The sequence below is a fragment of the Colletotrichum lupini genome, chromosome 3 (genome assembly GCF_023278565.1).
Source record: "Colletotrichum lupini chromosome 3, complete sequence".
Lineage (NCBI taxonomy): Eukaryota > Fungi > Ascomycota > Sordariomycetes > Glomerellales > Glomerellaceae > Colletotrichum > Colletotrichum lupini.
In genome coordinates, this window is record NC_064676.1 from 5938559 (window position 1) to 5957307 (window position 18749).

General features: G+C 54.8%; 5 protein-coding genes across 5 annotated transcripts; 1 reads left to right on the plus strand and 4 right to left on the minus strand.

The window, feature by feature from the left end:
- Positions 1-61: 61 nt before the first annotated feature.
- CLUP02_06546 (uncharacterized protein) lies at positions 62-4416 on the minus strand (the record flags this gene model as incomplete). Its single annotated transcript, XM_049285545.1, has 19 exons — positions 62-301; positions 400-705; positions 767-778; positions 882-989; positions 1048-1084; positions 1139-1553; positions 1615-1672; positions 1728-1797; positions 1859-1966; positions 2024-2166; positions 2240-2306; positions 2387-2463; positions 2510-2638; positions 2792-2978; positions 3119-3273; positions 3330-3534; positions 3600-4094; positions 4146-4330; positions 4396-4416. 19 exons carry the CDS (start codon positions 4414-4416, stop codon positions 62-64), a joined length of 3018 nt encoding a protein of 1005 aa, XP_049142688.1.
- Positions 4417-4448: 32 nt separating this feature from the next.
- CLUP02_06547 (uncharacterized protein) lies at positions 4449-10479 on the plus strand (the record flags this gene model as incomplete). The annotated part of the gene is made up of 23 exons (XM_049285546.1): positions 4449-4532; positions 4675-4786; positions 4879-4948; positions 5078-5276; positions 5320-5512; positions 5615-5739; positions 5816-5961; positions 6020-6416; positions 6676-6709; positions 6781-7402; positions 7533-7562; positions 7646-8057; positions 8151-8185; positions 8256-8379; positions 8441-8455; positions 8534-8855; positions 8934-9024; positions 9051-9121; positions 9188-9581; positions 9642-9751; positions 9906-9960; positions 10008-10050; positions 10303-10479. 23 exons carry the CDS (start codon positions 4449-4451, stop codon positions 10477-10479), a joined length of 3861 nt encoding a protein of 1286 aa, XP_049142689.1.
- Positions 10480-10609: 130 nt separating this feature from the next.
- CLUP02_06548 (protein-tyrosine phosphatase) lies at positions 10610-12130 on the minus strand (the record flags this gene model as incomplete). The annotated part of the gene is made up of 1 exon (XM_049285547.1): positions 10610-12130. The coding sequence occupies one exon, from the start codon at positions 12128-12130 to the stop codon at positions 10610-10612; it is 1521 nt and encodes a 506-aa protein (XP_049142690.1).
- Positions 12131-13531: 1401 nt separating this feature from the next.
- On the minus strand, positions 13532-13855 carry CLUP02_06549 (uncharacterized protein; the record flags this gene model as incomplete). Its single annotated transcript, XM_049285548.1, has 1 exon — positions 13532-13855. One exon carries the CDS (start codon positions 13853-13855, stop codon positions 13532-13534), a length of 324 nt encoding a protein of 107 aa, XP_049142691.1.
- Positions 13856-16453: 2598 nt separating this feature from the next.
- Positions 16454-18313, minus strand: CLUP02_06550 (uncharacterized protein; the record flags this gene model as incomplete). Its single annotated transcript, XM_049285549.1, has 1 exon — positions 16454-18313. One exon carries the CDS (start codon positions 18311-18313, stop codon positions 16454-16456), a length of 1860 nt encoding a protein of 619 aa, XP_049142692.1.
- Positions 18314-18749: the final 436 nt, after the last annotated feature.

Genomic DNA, 18749 nt, shown 5'->3' on the forward strand with positions numbered 1-18749 from the left:
GTAGAGAAGTTGGGCAAGGTGAGGCCGGTTGCAACAGGCAGGGCCCCGGTCGTGGGGGATGTTATCCTGATTGCCGGTGTCTCGTGTCGGGCTTGTCTGAGTGTCTGGGAGCGACGGGGAAGACGAGGAGGATGGGGATGTGCACTGATATGCGGGAAGCGGTGAGGCGGTGAACGAGCGGCTCTCTCCAATAACATGACGACGGTCGGTCAGGTTTGACGGCCAGGGACAGCAGGAAATGCTGCAATCCAGATTGGCCGAGGTGTGTGGTCATGGTCCATGGGAAATGGGTAGGCCGGCCCTTTTTTTGGTGGTGGGAAAAGATAAAGAGGCAGCGTAACGCAGCAATAAGGAGAGACACTGAGAGAAGACCAACTTACTATGGATGTCATGACGTACTCCCTCTCCCCAGGCCGAATCCGGGTCGTGTTTGTGTTTCGCCAATGAAGAGATGAGCGCAATCAACGCCCAGGCCCAGAAGGGGGGGGGAAGAGAAAAAAAAGGCTGTGTCGTCTGTTGTAAGAAGTCGTAAGGAACCCCAGCAAGGGTCGGTTGTTGCACTTTGGTCTTCCGTTTGGGGGCGATTTTTTTTGGGTGCCACGCGGGATGGAGGGATCGCAGGCTGAGAGAATGAGAAGTGATTAGAAAGAGGAAGCCTTGAAGACGGCGAGTCGGAGCAGGAAAATGAAAAGCAAAGTGGTGGTTCTCGAAAAAAAGGTGTATGGATGAGACGGCAATAATAAGTTGCGTGTGTGTGGGCGCACACCTTGTGCCTCCTCTGTATGTGTGTGTATGTGTGTGTGTGTATGCGTGTGAGGAAAAAGAATAGCAAGTGAGGAGTGAGTTGAAAGAGTAAACGAGAATGAGTGTGTAAGAGAGACAGAGGCGAGTCCAAAGTGGGTGTGTGAATAAGTGGGTGTGAGAGAGGTGTGCGGTGCGGATGCAGTAGCCACGATCCCCAAGGTAAAGGCAAGTAAGTGCAAGTGCGACTGCGATGAGGTGCCGAGATGAAAAGAGCGAGCGACCACCGGAGGGTAAGGTACTTACTTCGCTTGCTACCTCATACACGGTGGTGGTAAGGTACCTTTATTCACTGGTGAGGATGAGGACGAGGACAACAAGTGATCGATCTGCTTACTCTCCTCTCAAAGAGCTGTTGCTGCGAACGCTAAGAAGACGCAGACCCAGACTAAGGAGCAACGATGGGCGGGGTTCCCGGAAAGCGCAGGTTCGTTGTCGTATGAGAAGGGTGGGAAGTCCCGGCGGGACGCGATGCAGGGCGATTTCGATGCTGATGGACGTGTTAGCGACTTCTGGAGTCTTGCCCGCCGGGCTAGAATGATGGGACGGCTCACAGTTGGTATGGTTGGTCGTTGGTGATGCCAGCCAGTAAAGCAACCCAGTCTGAGTCTGAGGTTGGTGGCCAGACTCGATGGGAACCAACGGCGGGACTGACGGGAGATGGTGAACGACGTCTTGAGCTACTGCGTAGTCCCATATGCTAGCAGTGGTACCCCAATATTCCTGACAGAGACGATGGAATCTCGACACGTCTAATCAACGATGGGGGGTTTGAGAATGGTGGTTGACAATGACACGCGCACTAGTAATGACTCAATGCTGAGTGGCTGAAGATGGTTTTTGGACACCAGAAAAAGACGAGGACGAGAACCTCAACGGGTCGGCGGCCACGGCAATCTCAGTCTAGTTATTACCACATCACCTACTTCTTCATTCATCGAGTGGGATGGATGTGGCCCTGTGGAGGGGGGAGGGGGAGAAAAAGTCAAGGCGATTCTTCATGTGCGGGGCACGTCAGGGAAAATAAACAACCCCCGTGGCATACGCAGTACACAACAAGGTAGATGATGAATATTTTCCTACGATTATCGTGGGCTTCATCCACTCAGATGGTCTTCCGTAGTTGATCGGTACCTGGCCTTGGGTCGCTGCCGACAGCTCGGGACTGGGACCTCAGACACAACTGCTATGGAGTACTCGCGACGACCAGGGACTCCAAGACATGGCAACGAGGAAACACCACCATACCATGGACGAGAGACCCGGGCCCAGAAGACCAAGACGTGGGACGACCTGGACAATGGGGCCGGGCTGTTGACTCGCTCTAGAACTCGGAAGACCCACCGTGGCCAACGGAATCTCGGCCTATCTGAGCTATTCTTGAGTCTTTTTTGAGTCTTTGACGAATTCCTATGGTTTGCTGTTCATTGTTTCTCACTTTACTTTGTGTGTAGTAAGTCTGAGCCGTCTTATCGTCGCGTGCCAGTGGGGACGGACTCTGAAGCCTTGCTGGGAAATGGGGACGTTTCAATGGAGACAATGAATTCTTCGTATGTAAAGCGTTGCTCTATAGCCGTGCGCTAACATCCAAAAGAGATTCGCGGCGGAGTAGGGGTCGCAGAGGCCAAGGCATGCCGGGAATTGCGAGTGGTTGATTCGTTTCTAGGCATGTCCAGCATGGTTTGACCGCACGTTAGCTGCTGCGGACGCTCATGTAGGTAGATGCGCCGTTGTGGTGCAACTGCTCCGTCAAACGTCTCTGATCCAAAAATGAGAGGGGAGGGGACAAAACTGACTGAGGCATTATACGGGCCGCAAGGTAATGGGGTTGCAGGCGCTAGGGTAGGGTCAAGTTCCGAAAATCGCGATTATGAATCGCAAGGCGGTTTGAGAAAGAAATTCAACAATAACCCCGTCCCCAGTGTACGGATCCCGAGTACCGTACCGGAGTAATTCACGGCGTAGCTATTCGCGAATAAGTCGGGCAAACCTCCCCACGAGCGGCGAGCAATAGTAGGGCAGAGCATACATAACAGAGCCAAATAAACTCCGCACGTTCTCCGTTGCGGCCATGGGTGGTTGTAGCCTCGTAGGGAACAGTGCTTTCTCTGCGTCCCGGGTTCCTGAGCAGGTATTCGGGATTCTCGACGTTCCAAGAAATCCCGAGCCCAATATCCCTGACCTGGTTCAGCTTTCTTTTTCCTCTTGTCTATTGTTGCCCGACCCGACGGTGGGAAACCGGGGTTGTCTTGTTGTTCTCCTCTTCCTTTCTCGACAAAATCGGGGGGGGGGGGGGGGGGCCAAAACCCGACGCAACCGCAAGCAGCTGACTGGACTGAGAAGCACCGTAGCAGTCCAGTCTCTCAGTGTCCCCCCTGATCGGAAAGAAGCAGTATCCCTGTCGGCCGGATGTGGATAGCGGACAGGAGGGCTGCAAGCAAAGACCCCGTTGGACCGCGAGTGGCAGGCTTGCTAGGATGTGACTTGGCGCAGTGGAAGGAATTCAAACGAGGGGTAGAATTGTCCACATCTTCCAGAAGCATTCCAGCGGGTGGGCTGGAACTTTCGACTGGGGGCCCAGGGACGGTGCACGGCCGCGAGTGAGGTGCAAAGCAGTGGTGCAGGACGATGGCACGGGCAACGAAAAAAGGCGGGTTTTCTGGTGACGTTGTCAATTGCGTCCCCATGTAGGCAGGCAGTTGAAAGTTCTCGAGCTTCGGGCAAGGTCCTGGTCTGCTCCACTACAGGGTCGGAATGGCTCGCAGAGTTGTTTTCAAGATGGAGATGGAGGTGAAGACAAAGTCGATTTGGCTTGGGGTTTGCGGGCGAGGATACCCCGTGGATACTTGGTGATGACGGGACCGAGGACGGCAGTGAGTGAAGTGGATGAAAATAGCTGCTTGGCAAAACGAACGTGAGCTGTATCCGTACACGAGTTGAGGTACGGAGTACGGAGTACCTCCAATAACTTTGGTGTCCTGCCACGGGCATCGGCCGAGTAGTGTACTTCGCAGGCACAGAAAAGGGGGATCGAGGCTTGTGGTGCTTGTTCCGTTTGGGCTCTCGGTGTTTCTGTCGTTTCCTGGTGGACTTTTTCTTTTTCTTCCTTCTTTTTCCCTTTCTGGGTGTTCAGATGCAGGGTACTTGGGCGTCGACCGAGGCAGGCGGCAGGCGTAGGCGCACGCTGAGTTGCTGACCGCCCCCAGACAACCCAAGTCACAAAAGTTGCTTCCGGCATATCGTAGGGGTCTTGGTAGATGAACGGGGCAAGTGAGGAGAAGAGAATGGGAGACCTTGTCAATTTTGTCTTGTCGTCGCGATGGAAAATTTGGATCCCATCTCACCCAAAAGGGCTCCTTCCCTCTCGAGTGTCGAGTTTGCGCATCAGTCTGGGGTTTGGTTTCGCACGAGTGAGAGTCGGGAAGGAGGGGATGAGGTAATGCGGGGCTCTTTCTCGCACAGACTTACCTACCTCAAGGTACCTCAGGTCCGTACCTTGGGTAAGGTACGGGGTGGAGGGAGTTGCGGACTGCGGTCCAGGACCTCGTCACTCGCCCCTTCCGTTCAGCCAGACCTGACAGGTTCAGAGCTCACGTGGAAGGTACAGCTTTGCATCTGCACATTCCTAAATTCTCAATCTTAACCTGATGGACCCAACTGGGGCCTGCCATTGGACGCCACCGGATCGCCAGCACCGCTTCATCGGTGCAAAGTGCAAGAGCGGTGCCGTGGTGCGAATGCAAACGAGCAGGTGCAGCAAAGTTCGGCAGGCGCAGGCGTAATGTAAGGTAGGCACGCAGGGTCCCAGATGTCCGGCTACCTTCCATACCTTACCTTACCTTACTAGGTACTGTACAGGACTTCACCTTGCAGCTCCATTCCATTACACGCTGCACATCTCAGTTATCCAAACTCAAGTGTTTCGGTCACAACTCGCCTCGGGACCGGGAACCGGCCAAGCTTGTCTTGGCCTCTCCGTCTCTCGGTCCATACCTCATCCTGATCCTTGATACATCCACCTTACCCAATGCCAGAGAATGACAGCCAGACTACCTACCTTAGCTACATGTGCCCAAGGTGGTCTAGCACTCGGGTTAGCACTTCCTGATTCCCTTCGACCTACCTTAGCCCTGCTTAGCCCCAAGCTGTCAGTTGTCACTGCTGCCTCTCGACTTGCACGACTGACCGCATCGCCTTGTCATCGTGATCTTAGCTAGGTACCCGTATTTTGGATAAGGGAGGAAACGCAAAGCTGGTCTGCGGCCTGCCATGCAAGTCTTCCTTTCACTCTTCACTTACAAACTTGCAACGCGGCTGGCGCTAACCCTAACCAGCAAAGACCCAACGGGCAGCGTTTGTCTCTCCTGAGTCTCTTCCTGGCTCATTACGCAGCTCCGGAAACATTACCGGCGGCATTATGTACTAGCGCCCTCTTCCTTGACTCGTTCGGCCGCAAAAGGACATTGAGATTTCACGTATCAAAAACACCAGACGAAAACATGTCCGACACATTCGTAGTCTACGTACACACTGCGGAAACTCGACAAGATTCCGCCGGGGCCTGCAAACTCAATCCAGCCATCCCAAGTCTTTTCGCCAGCACGGCGGCATAGCGATTCTTTGTGTTTCCATTCATCACGCTCAGATCCGGACCTGTCATTTGATCCCAGTATCAACCCCTGTTTGGCAAAGACCCTCTATCATCTTTGGGGTATGAATATAATACCCACGCCAAGCATGTGATTGTTGAACCGGTATCCTGGTCCTTGGTCCCGACTGACTCTGTCTCTCACCGTGCCAAACATGGACCAAGACTTGGGCCACCCATGGGAACAAAAGAAAACTTGTGGTGTCGTTGAGCTTAGGAGAGTAAACGACACATTTTCTACGTATATTGGCAGTCTCCGTCATACTGCATACTGCTACGGCGGTGTAGACGTGCATTGGAGCCTCATTCCCCTCGTCACCGCTTACTTTGGGGCGGGCTTACATGGCAGACAATCCATCAGCTCAGCTGAGCTGCGCCGTCGCTTCGGGCCGGACTCTCTCTAGTCTTTCCAACATCACCATTTTCCGGTTCTTCACAAATCATTCTACTACTCCAAATCTTATCCACACGCGACTGCCGGCTATTACAATAGAGACCGCTGCGAAAGTTTGGTAGATTCAGCAACACTCGAGAGATGTACCGTAGGAAGTCTTACGCTTGGTCGGAAAGCAACGCTCAGACTCGACACAAGCCTTTCGCAGCTGTCAGTCCACTGCAATTACCTTTCCCCGGATCCCCTTACCTGCGCTGCCGGACAAGTCACAGTTGGACTGCTTATCTCGACTTCATGCTTTCTCTTATCCACAAATCAGAACATCAGACAATTGACAGGAATTGTCCCGACTCGATCTCACCCCAATGTCTCTCTGGCATGCTTCTACGCTCCCTCATTACACGTCGTCTCACCGCTCAACTTGACCTCACCTCAACACCACCCATCCAAGACACCTCGCAACCTGCATCACGGATCGTGGCCTCTCTCCTGACGACCGAACACCCCTGCCGTATGGAGCCTTGCCCTCCTCTTGTCCCAATACAGCCTCGCTTCTGGTCCCAACTGCCGCCCGTTGGGCCAACTCATCTCACCCACACCATCCTCAGCCTGCATCCACACGCACACACACACACACACACACACACACACACACACACACACACACATTCACTCACACGCCTCTGCTGTCATGTCCACCGCTCCAATCTTCCGCCGACCTTGATTTTCGTCCTTATAGTTGTCTGGGGAAAGCTTCCGTGGCCCCGCCGCGGCGAGGGCTAAGTTACAAAACCTGCGCGACGCTTAAGCGCTTAGCCTGACTGAGCTCAAGCTGTATGATCCGGCCCTCGCGGAAAGTGTCGTCCGTGATCCGGAATTAAGAATCCAGAAAGACTTATGGTAGGCATCGAAAGACTGCCATTGTCTACACTACCAGGACACTTCAAGCAGGTACAGAATTTGGATACACACGCAAACACTGCTTCAATCGGAATCCGCTCTACTCTCATCTCTCGCTTTGGCCTTTTTTGCGCTCGCCCATCTTCTAGCAGGCCCCAGTCCCTCACGATGATGATTGACTTAGAAAAGACTCGCTTTTCAGAGCAGCAGCCGGTAGCGGGATGTAGCGTAAGCCACCACGCGTGGCAGCATTTGGGCAGCCCGGGGTCTAGGAGATCGACTCGCTCTCGGTCCTCAACGGGAAAAATGCTCGTTCTGGCCGGTATGGCCGTCCAACCTTGCAGCTCTCAATGCGCCGCTACCATGTGTCAGGCCCACGCTTCGGTGAGCGTACCGGCGCCGTTCTATGCCAGTCATGAGGGAAGGAAAACGCACAGACATCTCTGGATGGCCCATACCACGCTGGAATTGACGGCGCATGCGACTGGACGTCAACCTACACATGACGGTAGCATTCTCTACATCATCATTCCCAGAACTGGACCTCCAAGGCGTTGCACGCAAGCTGAAGGAAGCTGGCCGACTGTCTTACACATGCGCTGGCTGAACCGCAGCGAGCAAAAGGAAACAGCCGGCTGCCCCCTCCAACTCGTGCTTCCGTGCGCCAGCTGCATATTATTATCTGGGGTTTTCCAAAGGACCACTCATTTGCTGGTTCGTCTCGTCTGCCCACCCCCCTACCGCTGTAACTTGTAACTTGTGATGAGTTGCGCTGCACCTCGCATCAAGTAGCCCGACATGCTCCGTGCTTTCTGCCGTGTAACAACGGCACAGGATGTCACTACAGTATAGCTCATCTTCTTCGAGCCTTTCTCAACATTGGTCACTTCCGAAGGCTGAAGGAACGCGCCAACTTTCACCACCTTTTCGAGAAGAAGCGAGGGTTCCAACGACGGTCACACAACTACCGGGCCAGAGCAGCATACGCATTTTCTGAAAGTCGCAGTCTTACGCTTCGAGAAACAAGTGGTTTTCTATTCTTTAGTGCCAATAATTGACAGCGGAAAGTCTCAAAGTAATCGATGTTTTCGCAGCCTCCAACAAGCACGGCGGCACGGTCACAACGACACCCTGGAAATACCAAGACAAACCGGCCCTCAATTAGCCGCGCCGGTCCGAAATGCCTCCATCGTCCGCACTCCCGAGGTCCACATCGGACCATCAAGGCATCTTTCATCTCATCTTTTCCACTTGTGTCCATTAAAACCGGCCAAGAGACACCTACAATTGACCACCAGCCGGGCGCTAGAAATGGTCTCCACCAAAGCCAACACACGATGGGGAGGATAATACCCAATGCTCAGTAGAAAGTCTTCGGCGTATGTTCACCGAGCATGTCCACACCAGAGTTTGTTTTCTGCTTCATTTCCGGTGACCGGAACGTTGGTTGAAATAAGTCTAGCAAGGGTCTCATCATCCGCCGTTGCAAAAGACAAGGATTCGCAATCCCAGCGAGCTGGCTGGGTTCATGGGCCTCGATTTACCCGGCCACTCTTTTCTCTTGGGATTGATCACAAGGAGAAAGTTCGGACCATTGATCATGCTCACTGAAGTTCCCAGACGGCCGAGCATTCGTGTTCTGCCAGCATCGAAACATCAACCGTGGATACTGATTTTTGGCTGATGTTGCTGGCTAGGTACTTCAGTATGCTGTCATGGCGATCCCATGGGCCATTACACTCTGACTGCCTGGCATAGTCTTAATTTCTCCCGTCACCATCACATGGTAGCATGAGGTAAAGATACTGCGCGGCCTCGCCCGCCCGCTGAGCGCGCTGTCATCTTTAATGCCTGTACTCTGTACTCCGTATCACACAATACGACGGCAACTTTCGCAGGAGAATGCTGTGGGTTGGGCCACGCTCATCCTTTTTCTTCGCGAAAAACTCCATACAGATACCCCAGAGACGCAGAGACGGCCGCCGCCCCCTCCACCCTCCCTTACCGCTGTGCCGTCCCACGACCCCCAACCCCGGACGCAGAAAAGAGGAGGGCTGCTGACCAACAACCCCGGTTCGAAATCTCACACCGAGACGGGAGTCCCCGGAACCGGTCAGCGCTATGGAGGAAGGATGTCATTCCCGCCCGCTCTCCCTTCCCCCCCATGTGACGGTGACATGCCATGTCGAGTTGTCGATGAAGGCGTGAAACGGGCGCAAAGCGCCTCGCTATCGACGCCGGGGACAAGGGGAAACGTGATTTTGGGGTTTGACCGTTTGCAGTAGTCGCTTCTTCACTGCCCTTCAGGGGCACAGAGGCGCAGACTGGGGGGGCAGGATTTCCATCGCATCCCGAGGTCTCTTGCCGGCCGAGGGTTGGTACGTCTGAAGTCGGTCCGACATCATCATGTTGGCTTCCTCTTCCCTCTCGCCTTCGAGATGTAGCAGCCATGCTAGACGATGTCTTCCTCCATGCCTCGGATTCGGCGACATGGCGACAACCCGCCAACCCGGGGACAAGTTATGTGAATCCGTCGTTGTCGTTACTACTAATCACTCCATCCCCCCCAAGCCTGGCCCATCCCATCACATCACATCCGTCCATCGCCTCTCTCTTGCGAAAGAAAACGGCCGATTCCGTGGAAATACGAGCTATCATAAATCAGGGAACACCAGAAGCGCCAGGAATCGAAGCCGATCGCCCGCTTTTTTTCGCTGAAGAATTCAATGTTTTCCCCTCCCCCTTTCCCCCTTGCCTCTTTTCTTTGACCCTGTCCCTTCTATCCGGATCCTACCGGTTAGTGAGAGTTGCCTTTTTGTGGTTGGTCCATAGGATTAGGTGAGGTGAGGTAAGGAACGTAAGAAATAATTGGAATGAATGGAACGAAGCGTGGCCCAGTTTACTAGATTTCAGCTGTAAGCCGGGTATCATGAGAGGGAGGCCGCTCGAGCTGAATAAACTTGATCCCTTCTCTACTCCAGCTATTGGGGGAAGATGGGCCAAGTTATGTGAGATGATGTCCGGTCGGGTCAAACTACATACAGTACCTTGGGACGTCAGAATATCAAGGCGCTGACTTAGGTTGAGTGTGGTTTTTTTCTTGGACCGCATTGGGGCCATGGCGTTTCGTCCGTCCCATTGCTTGCCTCTACACATTTGCAGATTATGCTGAGCTTCATTGGAACAAACGCGCGATAATAGTAAAAGCAGTCCAATGGTAAAAGGGGGAAAAAGCTAACCTAACTTTGTTGGGACCATTATCAGCGCAACCTCTGCACACACTTTCGCAACAGACTGCGTTCTCATGGTGATGCTCCTTTTTCTTGCTCTTATAGAGGAAGGGTATATATGTACTTCATAGGTAGCCATCTGGTCCGCTCTAGGCGGACGGGGGGCTCACGTAAACCGCAACTACTCCTATGATATCTCTTTCCTTCTCGTCACGAAAATACCATCATAACTCGAAGTCCTTCTTGGACTCTCTTCTGCCCTCGAGGCTTCGTCGACCTGGAGCCGTTGGTTATGACCCGGAATCATTGAACCTCCCTCATCGCCTCAGAATACTCCTACAATTTCCATCACCGGGCCATATACGCTTGCTTCCTCCTGCTCAGTCAATGCTGGCCCCCCCTTTCCCCCTTTCTCCCAAATCATAACGCCTGGTAATGCTGTTGCTTGCTTTGGTATACAAGTTATCGAAATTACACATGCTATGCCGCCACAGTCTGCCGATTAAATCATAATTGTTTATGTCCTTTCAACCTTTCCATAAGAAGAAAAAAAGGGGTATCTCCGTGCTTCATCCCCGGCCGTTAATCCAGTCGTCTTCCTCTTCCGTCAAGTGAAGTAAACCCGGCATGCGTCACTCAATCGGTCGACGAGTCCTCAACCTCCAGCCTCTTAGCTGCGGGTTCGCTGTCCCCGTCACTGTCCTCGACATCGTACTTTTCCTGCCACAATTTGCGCAGCACCTGGTACAGGAACAAGTACTGCGACTCAGCCTGGACCATGCTGCGGCGCTGCTCGCGGAGGGCATCGACGGTCGCAAAAATAAGGTCGTCGCCCTCGCCGGCACCATCGTAGTCGTCAAGCGCGCCCTCGTCGAGCTCGCGCATCAAGTGCTCCAGAGTGATGAAAGTGCCCGTTCGTCCTACACCCGCGCTGCAGTGGATGATGCGCGGGTTCTCCGAGGTCGTGTTGTACTCGCGCGACAGCCGCATGAGCGTGAAGAAACTGGACAAGTCGTCGACGGCGGGGACGCCAAAGTCGGGCCATTTGGTGTAGAGTAGGTGCCAGACTATGCGGTCCTCTTCCTCGTCGCCTACGCGCAGCAGGAGCTTGCGCACCTCAATGGCGCCGTTCTCGAGGGACAGGAGAGAGTCAAAGGTCAGCGTAGCGCTCCAGCCATCGCTCCAGCCGTCCATCTCGTTGATGACCCAGGGTTCGTGCTCTTCGTCCATTGGCAGGTAAGGGTAGCATTTCACCTGGTTGTTCTCGTAGAAGCTGGTGAGCTGTACGATGACGACGGGATCTGTGAGTTGCTCCGCAATCATGCGCCAGACAAAGTCTAGGGAGTTCTCTGTCGGACCCTGCATCGCAATGTAGCGCAAGGGAGGGAGCTCCTTATTCGAGGGAGAAGAGAGGGATATCGTCGAGGCGTTGACGTAGTCGAGCTCTTCTGCAGGCACGCGCAGTTTTATGCGGTTGTGGTTCCAGGGCTTGATGTTGAAGTAACGATCTTGCAGGCCTCTGCGCATGTCAACCTGCTTGTAAGAGCCCCATTTCGTGGTCTCGTCAGCATTGGGAGCCATGCCGGCAGCCAGACGGATGCGTTCCTGCCATACTAGCTCCTGGAACTTATTGTCTAAATCTGCAGGGATCCCAGCAGTTAGTTCCCGACCGGCGCCTCCCAGTCTGCGACGAGACGGAGGTTTCGTACCTGGTACGGAAAGGTTCAAGAAGGCCGGTATTCTCGGCTTGGGCCTGAAGCTTTCGTGGCTGCTCTTCCCGGACGAGGCCGAGTCGTCTTTGCTGCCAGCGCCAACACCACCACCACTGCCATCCTTATCTTTTGGCCTCGGGGACGAGGTGATGCCGTCGTGGGAGACGATCGCGGGGGGCGGCGACTGCGGCAGGGAGGCCGGAGGAGGGGATCGTAAGCGCTTGCCGGAGCTGCGCAGGTGCAGACCGCGGAAAGCGGACTTGCGCAGGCCGGGCTTGGTCGGGGTCGGGGACCGGCCGCCAGTGACGGTGACGGTTGTGGAAGGGTATATTTGCTGAGGCGGCTGTTGTTCGTCGATGCCGTTTCGGGACGGAGAGGTCTTTACGTCTGTGGTGGAGATTGTCGGGATCTTTGGTTTTCTGCGAAACTTGGGGAGGTGGTCCATTTTGAACCCAGCTACCGTAGTACGAGACGTGGCGAAGGAGCGTCGGGTGAAGCGAAGTGGACGAGTCGGATGGAGCGGTGGGAAAGCGACGAGACGCAAGGCAACGAGAAGGGAGTACGTTTGCTCAACAGTGAGGCTGACGAGCGTGAAGTTGTGGTTTTGCAGCGGCTGGCTGGGGGCGTGGCGCGAAGGGTTCGGGTTGGTTATGTACTATGGCCGTGAGCCTGTGAGGTAGGCAGGAATGTCGTCAGGGTTTTTTTTGGCAGGCAGGGCGCGGGCGAAGGGCGGCACACGGCGGGCACCCTACAGGAAAGTCTTACTTTTTTTGGAATTCGGGGGCGGCCCAGCAGGTCGGGCAGCTGCAGCAAGTACTCCGTGAGGTACCTTAACGAGCAACAAGCAAGCGGCCCAGCAGCAGCTTTAAGCGCGGGTTGGGGTAAGACGTTCGGAGTATTAAGGGGAATTTCGTCCTTCTTGTTGGTTGGCTTGTGTCGTCCAAAAGGGGATGGACGTGTGTGCGTGTGTGTGTAAGGTGTGTTTATGCACGTGTGAGAGAGTTAGAGTCAGAGAGACTGTGTGAGAGCGTGAGAGAGAGGGGTGGCTGAAGGATGAAGTTTTGTTGTGAGGAAGAGTCGTGCGTTGGGCGTCGTGATAATTAAACAGCAAGTACGGAGTATGGAGCTAAAGAAGAAGAAGAAGAAGAGTGGTCCGTAGTAATAATAAAGTAGTAGTGGTGGGTGGTGGTAAGGAGAGAACGGAACGGAACGAAACTAAAGATGAAAAGTGTCGTTCCTGGCGATCTAAAGTGGTCGCATGGATGGACCTCTGAGGGGGAGTGGGAAAGTTCGTGCGTCACGAGTCCGAGTTTGGTTGTGTGGTTGTGTCACTCGGGAGGCACGTGCCGAAGGATGCCCGTCAGGAGATGCCAGATGGGCAGAAATGCAGGGTAGCGTGGTCTTTTGTTGCTGTTATGGGTGACCAAGGTGTAGTAGTGCTACGCGGATAGTAGTATCTCTTGAAAAGACTTGAGAGAGACGAGAAAGAAGGAAGGAAAGATGAAGAGAAGAGAGATACAGAGCAGTAGATGGAAACAAGAGAACCCGTTACCCGAGGAGGGCTCCGAAGAGGAAATTGCCACGATGAGAAGAAGGTAGAAATTTTGATTGTAATAATAAAAAAGGCGGGTATCCGTTCGGATTACGGGTACTCCAACGAAGATGCTCTCTTCCTCCCTCTCTCTCTTTATTTCTCCCCTTGTCGGTTCCCCGGGAACTGGGAGCGAACCTAGTCCAAGTGTCCCACCCCACGGCGGAACGCGAATTAGCAACCTGGGAGCGGCAGACGGCTAAGGCTAGCAGCTAAGCAGAGTAGCAGAGAAGTGGGAGACGATGGGAAGAGGTGTCAACATGAGGCGTACATACAGACTCGCAAACACACCGTCCTTGACAGAAAGAATAGGAGGTCGCGGTAAGACGGTCCAGATGTTGGGTGATTCCCTGGAGTCCTCCTGCGTAAGGAAAAAGAAAGAAAGGTAGGTAAAAGTCCACTCCCCCCGTTGCAACGCCCTGTTTCCGCGCCGAAGGAAGGCAACCGACGGGGGGAGGACATCGATTGGGCGAGAAGAATCGAAGCCGAATCAGCGTTCCATGGATCAAAGGTCGAACCGGCGATGCAAAGTCGCCATTGTAACAGGGGGTGGCAGCAGAGCAGGGGGATGAACGACATCTGGATCGAACATTGGAACGTTTGCCCATGTTCTGCAATCTCGGGCAGGGCAGCCAGTGCACGGCTTCTTGGTCCGCCGAATCCTCGGGAGACCAATGAATTCTAACGGATACGTACCTACCTTACAGGCTATACTGAGGTAGTCATTCTGGAAGGCGGGGTGGGGGGGGGGTCCCTTGTCCCTGCCCCTTCCGCCTGCGAAAGTACACTGCTGTGTAAATGGAAAGAGAGACCTGGGAACGGCCCACTGTTTTCTTTTGCCTTAGCCTCCCGCCCTGCCGCCGCGTCCCGAGGAACTGGAAGCACCGCTGCACTGCGTGCGTGCCTGCCCGCTGTTGAGGCTGCTGCCACCGTTCCACCGTTCCACCGTACCACCTTCCCAGGCAATGGAAGGCAAGGCGAGGAACCCAGCAGGTTCTTGCCTTTGATTCAAGGTTTCTGTCAGGTTCGAACCGCGCTTCGAAACGGAAAGGGGGCCACGCAAGTTTTGAACGGTTACACCGTCGGCATTTCCGTCTACCACGGTTCATGAAGGAAGACGGATGCATACCTACCGTATTCTTGTCACCCTCCGCGTTTGTGCTAGAATTTCCAGCTGAGTGAAGCTCTAACACGGCAGAGAATCAAGCTTCGAGCCAGCGAGTCTACCTTTCCCCCATGACGGCTGACGGCCGCTGCCGCTAAAAACCTAGGCGACTAGGTAAAACCTTACCTCTCTTGCAGAACTTGGTTGTAGTGTAAGAGGCGCGCTTATTGGAAATATCGGGTCCCATTCTCGGATCGTCCCATTTGTCCGGCCTGCGCCCGACGATATCTGGTTTCTAGAGTTTGAGAGTCTGCCGATCACCTGGACGCGCTATCGAATCAGCCGCCCGTACCTTACAGATAAGGTAGATGCCCGATGTGCATACGTATCTGTACGGAAACACATACATACATACATACATACCTACCTCTCAATGCGTTGGCCAACTCTCTCTCCACCGGCTAACGCAAGTTCGTTGAATAAAGTCTGTACGGAGTACGGATACCGAGTAGCACCAGGAAACCGTTGCTCGCCACGCTTGCTACTGCAGGCCAGCTGCAGCAACTTAGTAGCCTAGCCCCCCGTGCCCCCCTCTTGGCCGTTGGGCATGTCAGAGTCAGGCACGTCGCATTTCTCTCTAGCGTTGTTCTGGGTGGCGCTACCTACGGGATAATAGATCCTAATGGCCCGCCGCCCGCCCGCCTCAGCTGACGACTAACGCGCACCCTCCCCGCTCCCGTCTCTCCCGCTGTGCGTATGCGGGATCGTGTTGGTTCGGGGGTTTGCCGACCTTTCGTGTTCAGCTGTTGGGGGAGGGTGCGAGAGAGTCATGTCGTCGCGTCGCATCCGGGTTATTGGCCCGTACGAGGGGAAGGGAAAGGGAAGGCAAGGTGCCAAGTTTAGCTGCGAGCATTCATCCCTACAACTTAAAACGTTGTTGATTCTTTCAACTTGTCGACGTATTGAGTATCGCTCTTGTTCAGCTGAGTAGCTGACTGGCTTACGTTGAGTATGTCCTCCATCGAGTCATAAACCTGGAATGCAACTAAGACCTTCTGGAAGAAGTCTCGTTCGGGTAGAACTTCCTCCGCGACTGATGGGAGAGAACCTGTCACTTCTTCAAGCCGGCGTTGCCAAGACCCGGCTATTGAGGTAAGTGTAGTACACCACTACCTACAACACACCTGCTTGGGACCGCCGTCATCTCAGCTTTCCGGCAGAGTTTCTCTTGCGCCGCCAGAGTGTATCCGATAGACCACCCACTCCATTTCTGACAGGTAACGCGCGTCAAAAGGACAAAGGGTCGACGGCTACAATGAATATGACTATGACTGTGTGAATATGACATGGATACGGATTCTCGGATAACCCAGACTCAATACCTGTCCACAGCGTCTGACCAGCAAACCCGAAGATTTCTCTCTTCTGAACCGGACAGGTAGATAGATAGACATCATTCGATGGAACGGAAATCTGAACAGCGGTCCCCCCCCCTTTTCCCCCTTCTCTCCGTGGTTCGAAGCCACCTGCCAAGCCATAGACCAGACTTCAGATGATTCACCATCCTGCGCTAGACAAAAAGAAGCAGCATAAACGCCGATAAACGGCAAAACCCCGGGTCCAACACACGGATCGAGGTACATGTAGGTAGCTTGTCAAAAGATTGCGATAAAGTGTGAGTTGAATTTCCTTGCCAAGATTTCTGGCGCGTTTCGATGCGGGGAATATAGAGTCTCTCCGATATATCGACGAGATGCTCCGCGGATGACCCGAGTATGGTTTCTGAGAAGGTCTCCGAGGAAGCCTTGGAGCTTTCTCCCTGTATCTCCCCTCTTCCTATAGTTGTAATTACAAGGTTTTATATCCTTACAAGCTGTGATAGCCACCCGATACCTAATAGTACAGTTCATCGCGCCCCTCTCATTCGTGCGTTGGTAGCCGAATCAAGAGACGACGACGACGACGACGACGACGACGACGACGACGATGCCCGGCCAAAAGTCATGAAACATGCCACAATAGCCGCCCATTTGAAGCCCATTTCGTCGTTCTACCCACCCCAAAGAGCCTCTTCAAACAGCAGAGTACGCGGCCGTCACGAACCGCCCACACTCCACCCTCTGCTCCAGACTAACCTTCCTGCCCTTGCCGTCCTTACCCAGCCGGACCGTCTGCCGCGGCGTGAGCTGGAACCGGTGCACCTCGCCCCCGCGACCGTTGACGGCGTCCCCTGCCCCACCGTCCAGGGCGCCAATGTACGCCGGCGCATTGAGGTTGCTGCGCTTACCCGTGCCGAGCTGGTAGTGCTCGTTGCCGCCCCAGAAGAGCACGTCGGCGCCCCAGTTGGTGTCATTGTCCGAGGACCGCGTTGTCGCGCCCGTCCGCGTGACGTTGTCCATGGTCGCCGAGACGTGCGTCGCGCCGACAGAGACGTTGGCGAGGCGGATGGGGGCCATGCGGTTGGCCTTTTCGTCGAACTCGAAGAGCGAGGAGAGGGCCTTCACTTTTGCTGGCCCCGGGGTAACGTGCGTCCACTTGCCGGTGCCTAGGGATCCGTAGACGCCCTGACCGCAGGCCCAGAAGTCGGCCGTGACGCGCGGCATGCGGCGGGCGGGGGCGATGTCGCCGGTGACGGACGCTGCTGGTGCGAAGGGGTTCTCGTTGACGGCTTCGGTGGCGTCTACGGTGAAGAAGGTGTTGTTGCCGCCGGCAGAGATGGAAGTGATGGTAGGGACGAGGCCCGTGTTGACGTAGAGTTTGGCGGTGGGGAGGAGGGAAGGGACGTCGACTCTCTGGTAGCCCTGGTCCGCCGGCAGGCCGAGCTGGCCGTACGTGTTGTCGCCGAATGTGAAGAGTTTGCCGTCCTTGTCAAGGGCGGCGGAATGGAAGTCGCCGGCGGCGATCTTGGCGATGGAGAAGCCCGAGAGGCCGGTGATCTCCTGGGGTTGGTCAAAGGGGCCGGCCGGGCGGGACGTCCAGCTCAGGCCGGGGATGCCCATCTGGCCCTTGGAGGGGTACTCTGCCGTGCTCGAGGCCGCGGAGAAGACGCGGCCCTTTGAGGTGAGGAGGAGGCTGTGCTGGAGACCGCTGCTGATGTCTGTTACTTTCTCACCCCAGGCGAGGTTCTTGGGGGTCAGGTCTCTGGCCTTGACGGACTGAGATTCGGGCGAGCTCCAAAAGGGGATCCAGGATGATGATGACTGCTGAGGCTGCTGTAACTGCTTTCCTGCTGCGAGGCCGGTCTTTGATGCCGGGACCGAGTATACTGATCCGCTGGAGGTGAGTGCGATGATGCGGTCGTTGGAGATGGAAATCTTGGAAATGTCTTTGCCCTTGAGCGTCTCGACGGGCGAAGGATCAGTATTCGAGAAGCCCAGGCCCCATTGGACGAGATCGCCCTTCTCCGTGACAGCAGCGCCAAAATCTTGACACAGTTTGATGTCCCTCAGCAGCTGGCCGTCGAAATACTTGATCCGTCTCGGGAGCTTGACGAGAGTCTCCTTGGATTGTGGGTCAATCACTTTGCCAACGTTGCTTCCCCAGGCATACACGCCCGGGTTCTCCCAGCTCTGCTTGACCTGGAGATGCTGCGAGCTAATGAGATCGCGGTTTTCCTCCTTTGACTGGGCCGCCTTCCTCGCCTCCTCAAACTTGATCTCGGCCTTTTGGTACTTTGGCTTCCGCACGTCGGGTGATTCCTTTTCAACCTCGGAGCCAAAGTATTGCTTCAGGGGTCCGTTGAAGTAGTCGTCGGCGTAGTACAGGACACCAGCAGTTCCTGCGGTCAGAAGCAATGCCTTTCCCTTGCCCATGCCCGACCTATCACCAGCCCGGCGAGGCCCGGAGCTGGCGTAGCGACGAGCTACAGCAGCGCATCTCTGAGCTGTAAGAGAAGTGCCTGCGTTGCGTGCAGCTGCCCTGTAAGCCTTCATTTTCGGGCTCACGAGAGTTGATTGGACAGAATGGTATCAGTGCAATTATTTTTGGGATGATGAGAGCATTAAGTAAAGGATTCCAGTGAGATGAGAAAGATAGGCTCTTCCTGGGTGAGGAAGTGAAGTGAGGTGAGGTGAGGTGTAGTCGCTTACAGGTCGTGAGGTCATCAACGAAAACTAAAACTTCGATTCGCCCAGCACTTAGCTTAATCTGCTCAGTAGACTTTCCCGGACCCTTGCCAGTGCAGGGACCGTGCGCCCCGCTGCGGGTGAGCATGCGGGCCCCACTTTGTACCTCTGAGCTCCAACCGCTCGCAATTGGGGCCAATGATTTTCCGCCCAGTCTACGCCCAAGGGAGCTGAGCTGTCCCGTTTGGAGCGGTGGTGGGAGCCACCGACCCGGCGCCATATCGGGGCCCTCTTCACGCCAGAG